The sequence below is a fragment of the Pogona vitticeps genome, chromosome 8 (genome assembly GCF_051106095.1).
Source record: "Pogona vitticeps strain Pit_001003342236 chromosome 8, PviZW2.1, whole genome shotgun sequence".
Lineage (NCBI taxonomy): Eukaryota > Metazoa > Chordata > Lepidosauria > Squamata > Agamidae > Pogona > Pogona vitticeps.
The window spans coordinates 13,922,116-13,935,069 of NC_135790.1; the positions used below are offsets into that span (position 1 = coordinate 13,922,116).

The following is a 12,954-nucleotide window of genomic DNA, read 5'->3' on the forward strand; positions in this document are numbered from 1 at the left end:
TAACTGCTGATTTATTTCAGGATTGAACAGGTAAGGCTCCTATTCTAAGACAAAAGTGCTCTTTCCCATCCTCACAGTTTTTACAGGTTGAAAGCTCAGCGTCTCCAGTTAAAAGGACCAGGCAGCAGATAATTTGGGAAAGTCCTTGGTGTGATGCTGCTGTAGTGAGAGTTGGCAATACTGGGGCCAGTTGGGTGGGGAACAAATCTAATAGAAAAGGCAGTTTTCTTTCTGGTTGTTCAGTGTGGTGTACTGGACAGAGAAACCATCTAGGATTCCTCGGTTCGAATCGCCCCTTGGCAGCTCACTGGGGAAAGGTAGGACTGGTAAAAGCACTTCTTGAAACATCTCGCTTAAAATGAAAACCCTATTAGGGTCGTCCAAATTGTTTCCAACATGAGGGCAAATCACACACGCAGAGCCCATTATCTTTGACCGCCAGCAAAGTGGTTTCAGTATCTATGTTAACAGCAACGGGCTACGTCTAAAGTCTAGGGCTGAGCCATGCTCCAGACCCGTGTCAATGTGTGGACAAAAGACACCCTTCAAGCTCTGCAGTTCTAAGATGATGATGATTTGCTTCTATCGCTCCTGTCCCGCATACGCCCACCAGGAGAAAACCAGTCGGAAGTGTCTGCGGCCCTTCGGCTTGGCGGGGGCGGAACCACCCCGCTTCTCCGAACAGGAAGTTGCCGAGGGGCGCCTTTTTGCCACGGACCGGAAAGCGGAAGTGCTTGGCGCCCGGGTTGCCGTGACAGCGGAAGACTCGGGGCGCCGGAGGGCGGCTGCGGGGGGAGAAGGGCCTCCGCGTCAGCCACCGGGAGCGCTCAGCCTCGTTGCCGAGGCCTCGGTTTTCCTCCGAACCGCCGTCAACCCTGCTTGCTGGGGCGCCCGCGCCGGAGGTTTCTCCTGCTCGACGCCATGGAGCCCGCCGGTGCTCTGACGGACATGTACGACCAGGCGCTGCTGGGCATTTTGCAGCATGTGGGCAACGTCCAGGAGTTCCTGAACATCCTCTTCGGCTTTCTATATCGCAAAACCGACTTTTACCGTCTCCTGCTGCAGCCGACGGACCGGCTGGGTTTTCCTCCAGGTGTGGCGAAGAGCATGACCCTGCGGGTGAGTGCCGGCCGGGATCCCTCTTCGCTGCCCGACGGGCCGCCCGTTTCCCGCCCGCTTGAAACCAAGCACTTTTGCCTTTTGCCCCGTTACAGCGGTCGTGCGAGTGCGATCTGGAGGAGCGGTGTGATCGTTGAGTGGAGGGCACCCAGCGAGCCTGTTGTCTTTGAACACAAAACCCACACCAATACACTAAGCACCGCAACACACTGTGAGAGAGGGACAGGGAACAAGGGACCCTTCAGATGTTGTTGAACTGTCATTCCCATTATCTTTTTACATTGGCAGCAGCATGGAGTTGCAATGAGGCAGCAGCTGGAGGGCCATATTTTCCCATCCCTCTAAAATAATAGTTTTCAACCTTGGGATTTAAAATACCCAGGAGCTTTCACCACTAGCTGTGCTGGCCAAGATTTCTGGAAGTTGTAGTCCAGGAACAGCTGGGGACCCAAAGTTGGGAAGCATTGCTATAAAAGAAGAGCTGGGTCAGTCTGGCAGGAAGATAATCTAGAGATGGGCAGATTTTCAACATGCTAGAGAGAAGCCTGCCAGAACATTTGTCATATTCTTTCTTGTGGGTTGCTTTGTATTACTTGATTTTATTCTCCCATGGGGAACCCTTTGAAAAAACAAATACTGTAGCTACATTCATTGCTCTCTGACATATTCCTGAGACAGAGATACCTTATGATAAAGGGATGCCTCGCCCAGAGTTGTTCAGGTGAGTGAAGTGCTCACTTGTCACACTTCATACACCACCCCTTTGTTGCAGACTGGTGTGCCTCCCCACATTGCAGTCCTAATTTTGTTGTCCCTGTTTCCATTACTCATTGCATCTAACTCCCTCAGATGTTTTGCCAGTTTTATGGTCGCTTCCGTGGAAGCCCAGTTCTTGCTTCCAACAATCCTCTGTAGGTTTCTCCATTTGTGAAAATGTTGTGGAACAGAGAGAAACAAACTTAAAAGTTTGGGAATCTTACTTCTTTTCTTCTTTTTTATTACAACTTGGGCTTGACCAGCAACAATCCATTGCAAATGCCTAAATGCAAAATGCTGATTAACTGTGTGAAGCTGTAACATGAGCAAGTTTCTGTAGTGCTTTACAAATAGTACAGTAAAGATCTGCATCAAGATTACTGCAGATCAGGGTTATAACAGAGCTCTAAAATAGGCTGGGGAAATCCATAAAGTAGTCAAAAATAGCTGCTTTACAGTGATAGGAGATAAGTGATGGGTTGATAGCAGGTGAAGATCTTTCTCTTCAGGCAAGCTTTTCCTCAGTGGCTGCCTTACTGCTTTCATTGTGTTTTTAGTATTGCTTTTGTTTACTATTTTCCAGAATGGTATTTGATCATTTTTAATATTTGTATAGTTACTGTTTTTAGCTTTAAAATGTTGTCTTTTTCTGAACATAAGCCATCTTGGGTCTTTTTGAAGGAGAAAGCCAGGGTAAAAATATTTTAAATTTTACTGTGACTTTGTCCTTAAAAAGGACCCAAGGCAGCCTACATCATTAAAATACAATATTTAAAGCTAAAAACAATACAAAGTTGGCTTACATCATTAATATATATTGATGCAAGCCGGTCCACCGTGTGGTCCTCTTTAATTTTTCTTTGCTATTGTTAAACTGTTTGGACTTTGGGATTTCTTGCTGATTACTCAGATCTAGTAGTGAATTTGCTTATATCTTCTCCTTGCCTTTGTTGTAGAAGAACATACATATTTTAATATTATTGTAAAAAAATAAATAAACAAGACTGAATAATCTTGAACTGTAGCAACTATACTGTCTTGGGAGGTGAGAACCTTTTGTTTCCTTTTCTCAAAATGTTTGTTAGTATAGAAACATGACATCCTCCTCTTCTAAATGAAAAGTCAGTGATGGGAAGAAGCTAATATTCTAAAAGATATCTCTGAACTTTTCAAATCCTGTAAAAAATTATTTACGATTAATATTCAGTCTTCTTTGTGACCTTTGGTACTGTACACATATCTGGCTTTGAATTAAAGTATCCATACTTTGAATTCAGAGAGCTCTGTAGCAAAAATCCAAGTTTTCAATTAACTTAGAGAACTTGAAAGGTTTTTAATAGACATGGGGATATTTGTATTCATACAATGTGCACAGGTGGACATAGCGAGGGTCCACTCACTGATCCGGCGCGGGTGCGATGGAGCCTTCCAGTGGCTCTGGAGATTGCATTTGGCAAGCCACTCTTTGACCTAGCAGAGAGGCTTGTCGTCCCACCTCCTGCCAGGAGCGGCGAGCCAAACACAATCTCCGGAGCCATTGGAAGGCTTTGCAGCGCCTGCAGCATTGGCTGATCAGTGAGTGGAGTGGGCTCAGTGAGTGGACTGGCTGGGCTCGATGGCCTTATAGGCCCCATCCAACCCCATTACTCTATGATTCTGGAAATTTGTGGCATTTTGTCCACCTGTGTGGGGTAATTGTGGCGTTATGTCCACCTGTGTGTGGGTATGTGCATCTCTAGTTTTTAAGCTTTCAAATGTTAGACAGGTCTTTCAGATAAGATAGAATTAATAATGCATAAATTTTAGTAGTTTATTTATTTATTTTCCTGCTATTATTTATGCTACTGTTTAGTAGCATTTCCTTAACCTGCTAGAGTTTCTGTGAGTTGCTTAATGAAATTAGGAGGAATTAGGAGGTTTCTTGATGTATAAAATTTTTAATTGATTTAGGATTATAAGTTGTGTTCCAATTTCCTTTAGTTCTCTGTGTTGACATATACAGTGAGTGAATTTTGTCTTGTACCAAATTCCAAATAGAAAAGCTAAAAAATGAGTTTTTACTTTTTGAAGATAGTTTGTTAGCCTCTTCCTGCAGTTCAGGCAAAAACAACAGAAAAAATAAAGAAGATAAAAACATTTTCCTGCGGTGATTCTTTCTTGGGTCTCATTAATGTTGTGAGTTGTTCTACACAAAATTTCATCTTGCCAAATTGGAGCAGTTATTGGCTTTTTCACTCAACAGTGCACTTTGCCATACGATGTTGGCCTAAAAACTTCACCCATGTACCCCATTGCAACCCTCTAGTAACATGTTCCAAACAAAATCTGGTCTTCAGATTAATATCTAGGGCAGCTTGGCTTCTGAAGCTTTCCAATCTGTTACAGCATTGGAACACTTGCCTAGTCTAGAATGGTTATTTTTGTGAGCTACTTTATGGGGAAAAACCCACCCTGAACATTAGCTATATGGACAGGTTACATGCTTAGCCATGTATGCTTCTGAAATAGCTTGCTTGTGCATGATTATAAAAAAGAATGAAGATGCTTTCTTCAGAAGTTTTATTTGCATACAGAATGGAAGCAAACGTGGCAGTTAGAGAGGAGCAAACCTTCTGAGGATGGAATGCTGCTGCCTCACCCTTGTTCCTTTTGTACTATATCTCACCCTGAGATATAGTACAAAACATCTAAATTTTTTCTCCATATAAACAGGAGACAATTCCAGTGTTCTTTGCAATAGATACTGCTTCCCTGCTCCAAGCAAAGAGGTACTGTGGTCTGTCAGTGGAGGTGTAGAGTGCTTTGGCATTTCTCTAGCAGCCCATTCCTTGCCCAGGTGCAATTTTTTATTTCCTCTCACAGTGAGAGAAGCGGTCAGATAGAAGGCTTTGATAACAAATATTGTTACATGCATACCTCACTTATTTTTATGTTGGAGGGATAGCTCTGTTAGTATGTTAATCACAGTAAAGGTGCAGTTGTACTTTAAAGACTTTTTGTATACAACATGAGATTTAATAGGGACAAGTTCTACACCTATGGGGAAAACAAATGCTCAGTTCTAAGATGACGGATTCTTGGCTCTGTAATACTATGAGTGAGAAGGATCTTGGAATTGTAGATCACAAGCTGAATATGAGCCAACAGGGTTGCCTTCAAAAAGGCCAGTGCTATTTTAGGCTGCATTAACAGAAGTACAGTCTCCAAGTTATATGAAGTACTAATCCCGCTCTCTTTGGCACTGGTTAGGTCTCATCTTGAGTACTGTGTCCAGTTCTGAACACTACATTTTAAGGATACCAACAAATTGGAACAAGTTCAGAGAAGGGCAGCAAGGACGATCAAGGGACTGGAAACCAAGCCCTATGAGAAAAGACAGAAAGAATTGGGCATGTTTAGCCTGAGGAAAGAAGACTGAGGGGAGATATGATAGTAGTTTTCAAATACTTGAAAGGTAGTCATACAGAGGAGGGACAGGTTCTGTTCTCAATCATCCCAGAGTGCAGGATGCTTAAGTTATAGGTTTAAGGTATAGGAAGCCAGATTTCAGCTGAATATCAAGAAAAACATCCTAACTTCTTAACATAGACCAGACAATGGAACCAATTACCTCAGGATATGGTGAGCATTCCAACGCTGGAGGCATTTTAGAGAAAATTAGACAATCTTAAACAGCAAAAAAAGAAGCATAATCAAAACACTGGTAGAACGGGCAAATCGGAACTGTGAAGCTCAGTTTCTCAGCACTGAACTCAATCATCTGAACTGGGCCCTACAGGCAAGTGGCTACTCCAAAAATGAAATCACAAGAGCCATCAAACCTAGAAAACAACACCGAACTGAAGAAGAAAAACACCACCCACAAATAAAGTATTTCTGCCATACATCAAAGGGGTCATGGACCGCATGGGGAAACTTTTGAAAAAACACAACCAACAAACAGTATTCAAGCCCACCACAAAAATACAACAAATGTTACGATCAGCAAAGGACAGAAGGGACCCCCTCACCACTGCAGGAGTATACCAAATACCTTGCAGTTGTGGCCAGGTATATATTGGAACCACAAAACGAAGCTTCCACACCAGAATCAAAGAACATGAGAGACACTGCAGACTAAAACAACCAGAAAAATCTGCAGTAGCTGAACATGCCCTGAAACAAACTGGACATGAAATTCTATTTCAAAATACTGAAATACTGGACAACACCAGCAATCATAACATCAGACTGCACAGGGAAGCTGTTGAAATCCACAAGCACAAGCACAGTTTCAACAAAAAAGAGGAAAGTATGAAGCTCAACAAAACTTGGTTCCCAGCTATCAAACATACTACGTGCAAAAGGTCAACGAACTCTCCCAGCCATAAGGACAGGGGATCACTACACACAAAAGACCAGCTAATGATACCCATCAACCACAGGAACAGATAATCTCTTCCCCTTAGCACAACAATACACCCACAACAATACACACTAATCACCCATCTACAGGAAAAGACAAAAGCCTATCTCACAGCCATAAATGCTGCACTCCCAAGCCAACTACACCAGAGTACAGGTTGCTGTCCTCTGAAGATGCCGGCCACAGAGACTGGCGAAACATTACGAAAAACAACCTTCAGAACATGGCCAAAGAGCCCGAAAAACCCAGAACAACCACAGTCTTAAACTTTGATTTGGATTCTTGCATTGAGCAATTGGTTGGGCTCGATGGCCTTATAGGCCCCATCCAACTCCATTACTCTGTGATCCTGGAAATTTGTGGCATCTCACTAAGCACTTCTGTTTAGTTCATTGGAGAAAGAAAAAAAGACACAATCTAGTTTTCCTTCTTAAATATTTGTTCTCTGGGATGATGCTAATTTAAAGGTTCTGTGTGTGTTTTGTTAATACTGTAAGCAGTCTTGGCTGTAATGGTCCTTTGTGAAGTAGTCCGGTACAAGGGAAGTAATAGTATCCTCTCCCTGAAATAACTGAATCATTTGTCAGACCTCCCGTGATTTTATATTGGATAATGATTGGGTTGATGCTTGCATGTTATATTTCTTTCAGGCGTTCAAAAACTTTGAATATCTGGCCCGCCAAGATGATGAGAGAAGACAACAAGAACATGAGGAAAAAATGAAGAAAAGAGAGGAGGATGTTGCAGCTGCAGGAGAGAGAATGTCTGTGCCTGTTGTCGCTGAAGAGGTTGAGGTCAACTCTGTAGTAGAGCACGATTCTGCTGGCAGTAGAGGAGAATCACAGGAGCCTGTGGCAGTAGAGGAGAAAACAGAAGCGCAAGCACAAGCCACCAGTGCAGCAGCAGAACTACCAGTGGCAGTTCCTGCTCCCATAGAAAATCAGCCAGCAGAACTGCCCAGGTGAGTGGCTTTTATGGTGCTTCAGCCATGCTGAATGTTTTGCCACTGTGATGAGGCAAAATTAAGCCTGCAAATAGATAGATAGAGAGATAGAGACAGATAGATAGATAGATAGATAGATAGATAGATAGATAGAGAGAGAGAGAGAGAGAGAGAGAGAGAGAGAGAGAGAGAGAGAGAGAGAGAGAGAGAGAGAGAATAAACATTTGAAAGACCAACCTGTATATGTTCTGGGGGAGGCTTGTTGCCTGAAAGGAACAGGTGTTTCATCTGTGAAGCAGAATGAGGTGAAAGCATTATGGTTGTATTGTTTTGTGGCTGTTTTTATTTTGTATTGTAAATACTGAGGGATGTGATTTGTACTAAGCCAGATTCTTTCTATCTATCCTAGTTCTGTCAGTATACTGATTGGCAGTGATTCTGTAGGACATGGCTTCCTAACCTAGGCTTTGGGACTCCCAAGACAGTCGCAAAGTGTTTTCTGGGGGATTGCCGTGGCTATTTTTAGTTTCAATTATTTTTAGATTTATTTATTTATTTATTGAACTAAATATGCTATACATAATGCTGTTGTATTTTAACCCTCTTGGCCCATAGATTAATAATTTTAATTTAAACCAGAATTTCAAGCAACCTAGAGTTCTTAGCTATTTTCGTACCCTTTTGGATAGATTTTCCTTTTATGCATACGCATCACTCCTATCCACTCCAGAAGAGCTGCTCTTGCTTGCTTCTCTCTGATTCTATACACCTTTGAAGGATAGACATCAGCCTTTTGGGCCAGTGTATTAGTGTGGTGCAAAGAGGCCTGATTGAAGCAAGCATGCGGTTCATGCTGGGAATGTTGACACCCACGATGGCAGCAGGATTGAAAAGTTGCATGTCATGAAGGCAGCAGTGCCTTTTGCTCCACTTGAGTGTCCTGCTCTTCCGGGTGTGACAGTGGTGGTGCAGCAAAGAGAGGGGGGACCTGGGCAGGGAAATGCCTCTGGGTCCCACCTGAGTCATGGGAGGAAGAAAGCAAGAGGGGCAAAGATATAAGGGAGGAGAACAAGGTAGGGGGCACAGGGGGCCATGGGGAGGTGCTTATTTGGGCTTGAGGGGGGAAGGGGCTCTTCACTGAGAGGTCTTTGTTGGAGGAAAGAGACATGAAGAGAGAGTAATTTCCATACCCAAAAAAGTAAGTTAAGGTCATAGTGTATTGATATTTGTACCTTTCAGTTTTTATCTGGTAGAGGTAGTTTTACAGCCCCAATAATTATGTAATCTTAATCTTAATATATTAGGGTAGAATTATATTCTGAAAAAATCTATTTTAATGTCTTGTCGTGCAGATGCAGATGTGGTAGGGGGTGTCATAAATTACTTGACTATTATAAAAGGGGCTGTGACTCAAAAAAGCTTGGGAAACACTACTGTAGGATCTTAAGCAGAATAGTTTTTTTCGATCCCCTTATAGCAGTGGTTCCCAAACTTGGGTGCCCCAGGTTTTCTTGGACTGTGGTTCCCAGAAGCCTTCACTGCCAGCTGTGCTGGATGGGGTTTCTGGGAAGTGCAGCCCAAGAACACTTGGGCTACCCAAGGTTGGGAACCACTGTCTTATATTTTTGAAATGAAGATCTCAGAGATTGAACTGGGGATTATCATACCATAAATCTTGTACTTTACCTTCCATTTTTGTTCAGTAGCTCTCTTTATTTCAGATAATGGTGAAACAGTATACAATAATTTTAATTCTCTCCCATTTTGCATTCTGCACAAATAGAAAAACAGAAAATCTAGCTAAGGGCTAATCAGAAGAACCTGATGGTGGTGGTCCATTTTCACCTATCCTTTTCTCCCTGTATGCTGGCCAGTTCAAAATTCCATTCCCTCACCTCAAGTCTAAAGTGGTCCATTTCATTCTATTGCTTGCATAGATCAGTGTCAATTGAGAGTCTGCCACAGGTGTGTAGCTGTTTCTGGAAGTTCTTCAATGCAAAGGTATACTTTCCAAATTGCTTGCCTGAATGTAGCAAGCATAATGCCCTTCAGTGATTTTAGAGAAAAAAAAATCTAATTTATAGATAGACGTGTGCTTGGTGTTTATCATACACTTACATATGTTGAGTGGATGGGCAGTTAAAATAGTCTTGTTAATTTTTTCTTCATTATAGGTCCCTTGGGGTTCTGTTTTGTCCCCCACATTATTTAATATTTACACGAAACCTCTAGGAGACGCTATCTGGAGTTTTGGGATTCAGTGTCGCCAGTATGTGGATAACATCCAACTCTATCTCTCCTTTCCATCTAAATCCAAGGAAGCTGTTTCAACTCTAGATCGGTGTCTGGTGTCAGTAAAGGACTGGATGAGGGTGAATAAACTGAAACTTAATCCAGAGAAGACAGAAGGGTTCCTGGTCAGTTGAAAGGCAGATCAAGGAATAGGGATGCAGCTTGTGCTGGACAGAGCTGCACTCCTTCAGAAAACACAGGGGTGGAACTTGGAGGTGCTCCTGGATTCTTCTCTTAGCCTGGATGCCCAGGTCTCAGCAGTGGCCAGGAGTGCATTTGCACAATTAAAACTAGTGTGCCAGCTGTGCCTATTCCTGAAGAGGTCTGATATGGCCATGAAAGTGTTTGGAAACTTCAGTGGGTCTAAAATGCAGCAGACAGATTGCTCACTGAAGTGGATCCTAGGGTCAGATACTGTAAACCCACTGACTGCCAGTCTGTCTCCAGGCACAATTAAAGTGCTGATTCTAAACTACACAATCCTAAAGGGCTTGGGTCTCAAGGACTGTGTCTCCTATCATGAGCCTGCTCTCCCCCCCACCCCCATCGCCGCCACCGATGCCGGGAGGAGAGCAGCCGGGGCTTGCTCTTCCTCCCAGCTCTCCCCCACCCCAGTCGCCACCGCCACTGGGCCGCAAAGGCAGACCTCCCACCCACCCCTGTGGAGACACATCCATCACCCCCGTCTCCGCCGCCACTGCTGGGAGGAGGGCCACCAGAACACCCAGGCTTTGCCCTGATTCCCAGCTCTCCCCCAGCCACCCCTTCAGCCCCGTCGCCGCCACCGCTGCTGGAGGAGGGCCGGGAACACCTGCCCCCGTAGAGAACATCGCAATGCGATCGCAAAAGTGATCACAAAATCTTCATCAGTATGCAGATTCGTAGTTAAATGGGGCGCCCATTAAGCGAGGCACCACTGTACTTAGGAATTAATAAAAAAAACCCCAAGTACATTAATGAAGGACAATTATATGGAAGTAATGAAAGAAGTCAAAGTAGATTTGCAAAAATGGACTAAACTCCAATTATCCCTAGTGGGTAGAATAGCTGCAATAAAAATGAATATACAACTACCAAAATTAGATTTCCTCTTTCAGAAAATCCCAATATTATTAAAACAAGATTTTTTTAAAGAACTGAATAAGATAATGACCAAGTTTGTTTGGCATGGGAAAAAACAAGAATAAAACTTATTTTATTTATTTATTTATTTATTTATTTTATTTATACCCCGCCTATCTGGCCCACCGGACCACTCTAGGCGGCTTCCAAATATAAAATCAAATAATAAAACATAGACAAATACATAATAATCAAACAAGAACAGCAGTAAAGATAAAAAGGAAAAGTAAGAAAAAATTCAAGAGTTGGCTGGAGGGAAAAGCTTTTCAGGAAAATAAACAAAGAGAAGGTTTTGGCCTACCAGACTGGATGAATTATTACAGAGCAGCATCTCTGTCCTGGGTGAGAGAATGGGTTACTCTCCAAAATCGGAGACTTTTAAAAATTGAGGGGCATGATTTAAGACTAGGTTGGCATGCCTATAGTACCATGTGATAAGCAATGCAAAACATTTAATTTACATCTGATCAAGAGAGCTTTATTACGGGTCTCGAAAACAGTTAAGGTACAACATTATAAAGAGATACCATTACGGATAACTCCATTAGAAGCGTTCTCTGACCAGGCAAGAACATCTCAAGGGATATTCCAGAGATAATGTAGTAACCGAAGAATTAAATAACATTGAGTGCCTGCCTGTCTTGGAAGAGTTGGACAGCGAACCAACCTTAGCAGAAATAAAAGCAGCCTTGGATTCCCTCGCCTCCGGCAAGGCACCTGTTGAAGTGCTGAAGCGCTATAAAGAGATCACCACCAAACTGTATGAAGCCTTTTGTCTTTGCTGGAGGGAAGGCGGAGTGCCACAGGACATGAAGGATGCAAACATTGTCACATTGTACAAGAACAAAGGAGACAGGGGTGACTGCAATAACTAACGTTGCATCTCTCTTCTCAGCGTTGTAGGGAAGCTCCTTGCCCGTGTTGTGCTGAAGAGGCTCCAGGTGCTTGCAGACAGAGTCTATCCAGAATAACAGTGTGGATTTTGAGCTAATAGATTCACCACTTACAGTACATGGTATTCTTCCTCAGACAGTTGCAGGAGAAATGCAGGGACCAACAACAGCCACTCTTCGTGGTGTTTATAGATCTTACAAAGGCCTTTGATTTGGTTAGCAGGGATGGCCTTTTTAAAATCCTTCCCAAGATTGGATGTCTGCCTCGACTCCTTAACATCATCAGGTCCTTTCATGAGGGAATGAAGGGCACTGTAGTTTTTGATGGCTCAACATCAGATCCCTTTGACATCTGAAGCGAAGTGAAACAGGTCTGTGTCCTCGCACTAACCCTTTGTGGGATCTTTTTTCCTATCATGCTGAAGCACGCCTTTGGAACTGCAACAGAAGGTGTCTCTCTCCGGACTAGAACAGATGGAAAACTCTTTAATCTCTCTAGAATGAGAGCGAGGACCAAAATCCAACTGAAATGCATGTAGGACTTCCTCTTCACCCATGATGCAGCCATTGTTGCCCACTCTGCTGAAGACCTCCAACAAAACATGAATCATTTTAGCTAGCCCTGCCAAGACTTTGGACTAACAACACAAGTCATGGGCCAGGGCGTGGACTCACCTCCCTCTATTACCATCTCCACGCAAGAATTGGAGGTTGTTCATGACTTTGTGTACCTTAGTTCAACAATCTCTGACACTCTCTCCCTAGATGTCGAGCTGGATAAACGCATTGGCAAAGCAGCTAACATGTTCTCTAGACTCACAAAGAGAGTATGGCTCAATAAGAAGCTGACGACATATACCAAGATCCAGTCTATAGAGCATGTGTCCTGAACACACTCCTGTGCTACAGTGAGTCCTGGACTCTTTGTGCACGGCAGGAGAGGAAGCTGAGCACCTTCCACATGCATTGCCTCCAGCGCATTTTTGGTATCACCTGGCAGGACAAAGTTCCGAATAGAGTAGTCCTAGAATGAGCTGGAATTTTTAGCATGTATACATTACTGAATCAGCAACGTGTATGTTGGCTTGGGCATGTTGTGAGAATGGCTGATGGTCGGATTCCAAAAGATCTCCTGTATGGAGAATTAGTGCAGGGAAGTCGCCCCAGAGGGAGACCCCAGCTGCGATACAAGGACATCTGCAAGCAGGATGGCCTTAGGAATGGACCTCAACAGATGGGAAACCCTGACATCTGAGCATTTAGCCTGGAGGCAGGCGTTACATCATGTCCTCTCCCGTTTTGAAGAGGCTGTTGTCTAGCACGCTGAGGCAAAGAGGCAGTCACAAAAGCAACAAAATCAGGAAGCTGGACAGGGGACAGATTGTATTTGTCTTCAGTGTGGAAGGGATTGTCACTCTCGAATT

General features: G+C 43.5%; 1 protein-coding gene across 1 annotated transcript in view; it reads left to right on the forward strand.

Moving 5' to 3' along the window:
• Window positions 1-717: 717 nt before the first annotated feature.
• NUDCD3 (NudC domain containing 3) overlaps window positions 718-12,954 on the forward strand; it is a 101,043-nt gene continuing 88,806 nt past the window's right edge. Inside the window, exons 1-2 of the mRNA XM_020803558.3 lie at window positions 718-1,119; window positions 6,931-7,241. Of these exons, the coding sequence (XP_020659217.3) occupies window positions 922-1,119; window positions 6,931-7,241 (509 nt within the window). The 5' untranslated portion in view covers window positions 718-921. The remainder of the gene's footprint in view (window positions 1,120-6,930; window positions 7,242-12,954) is intronic.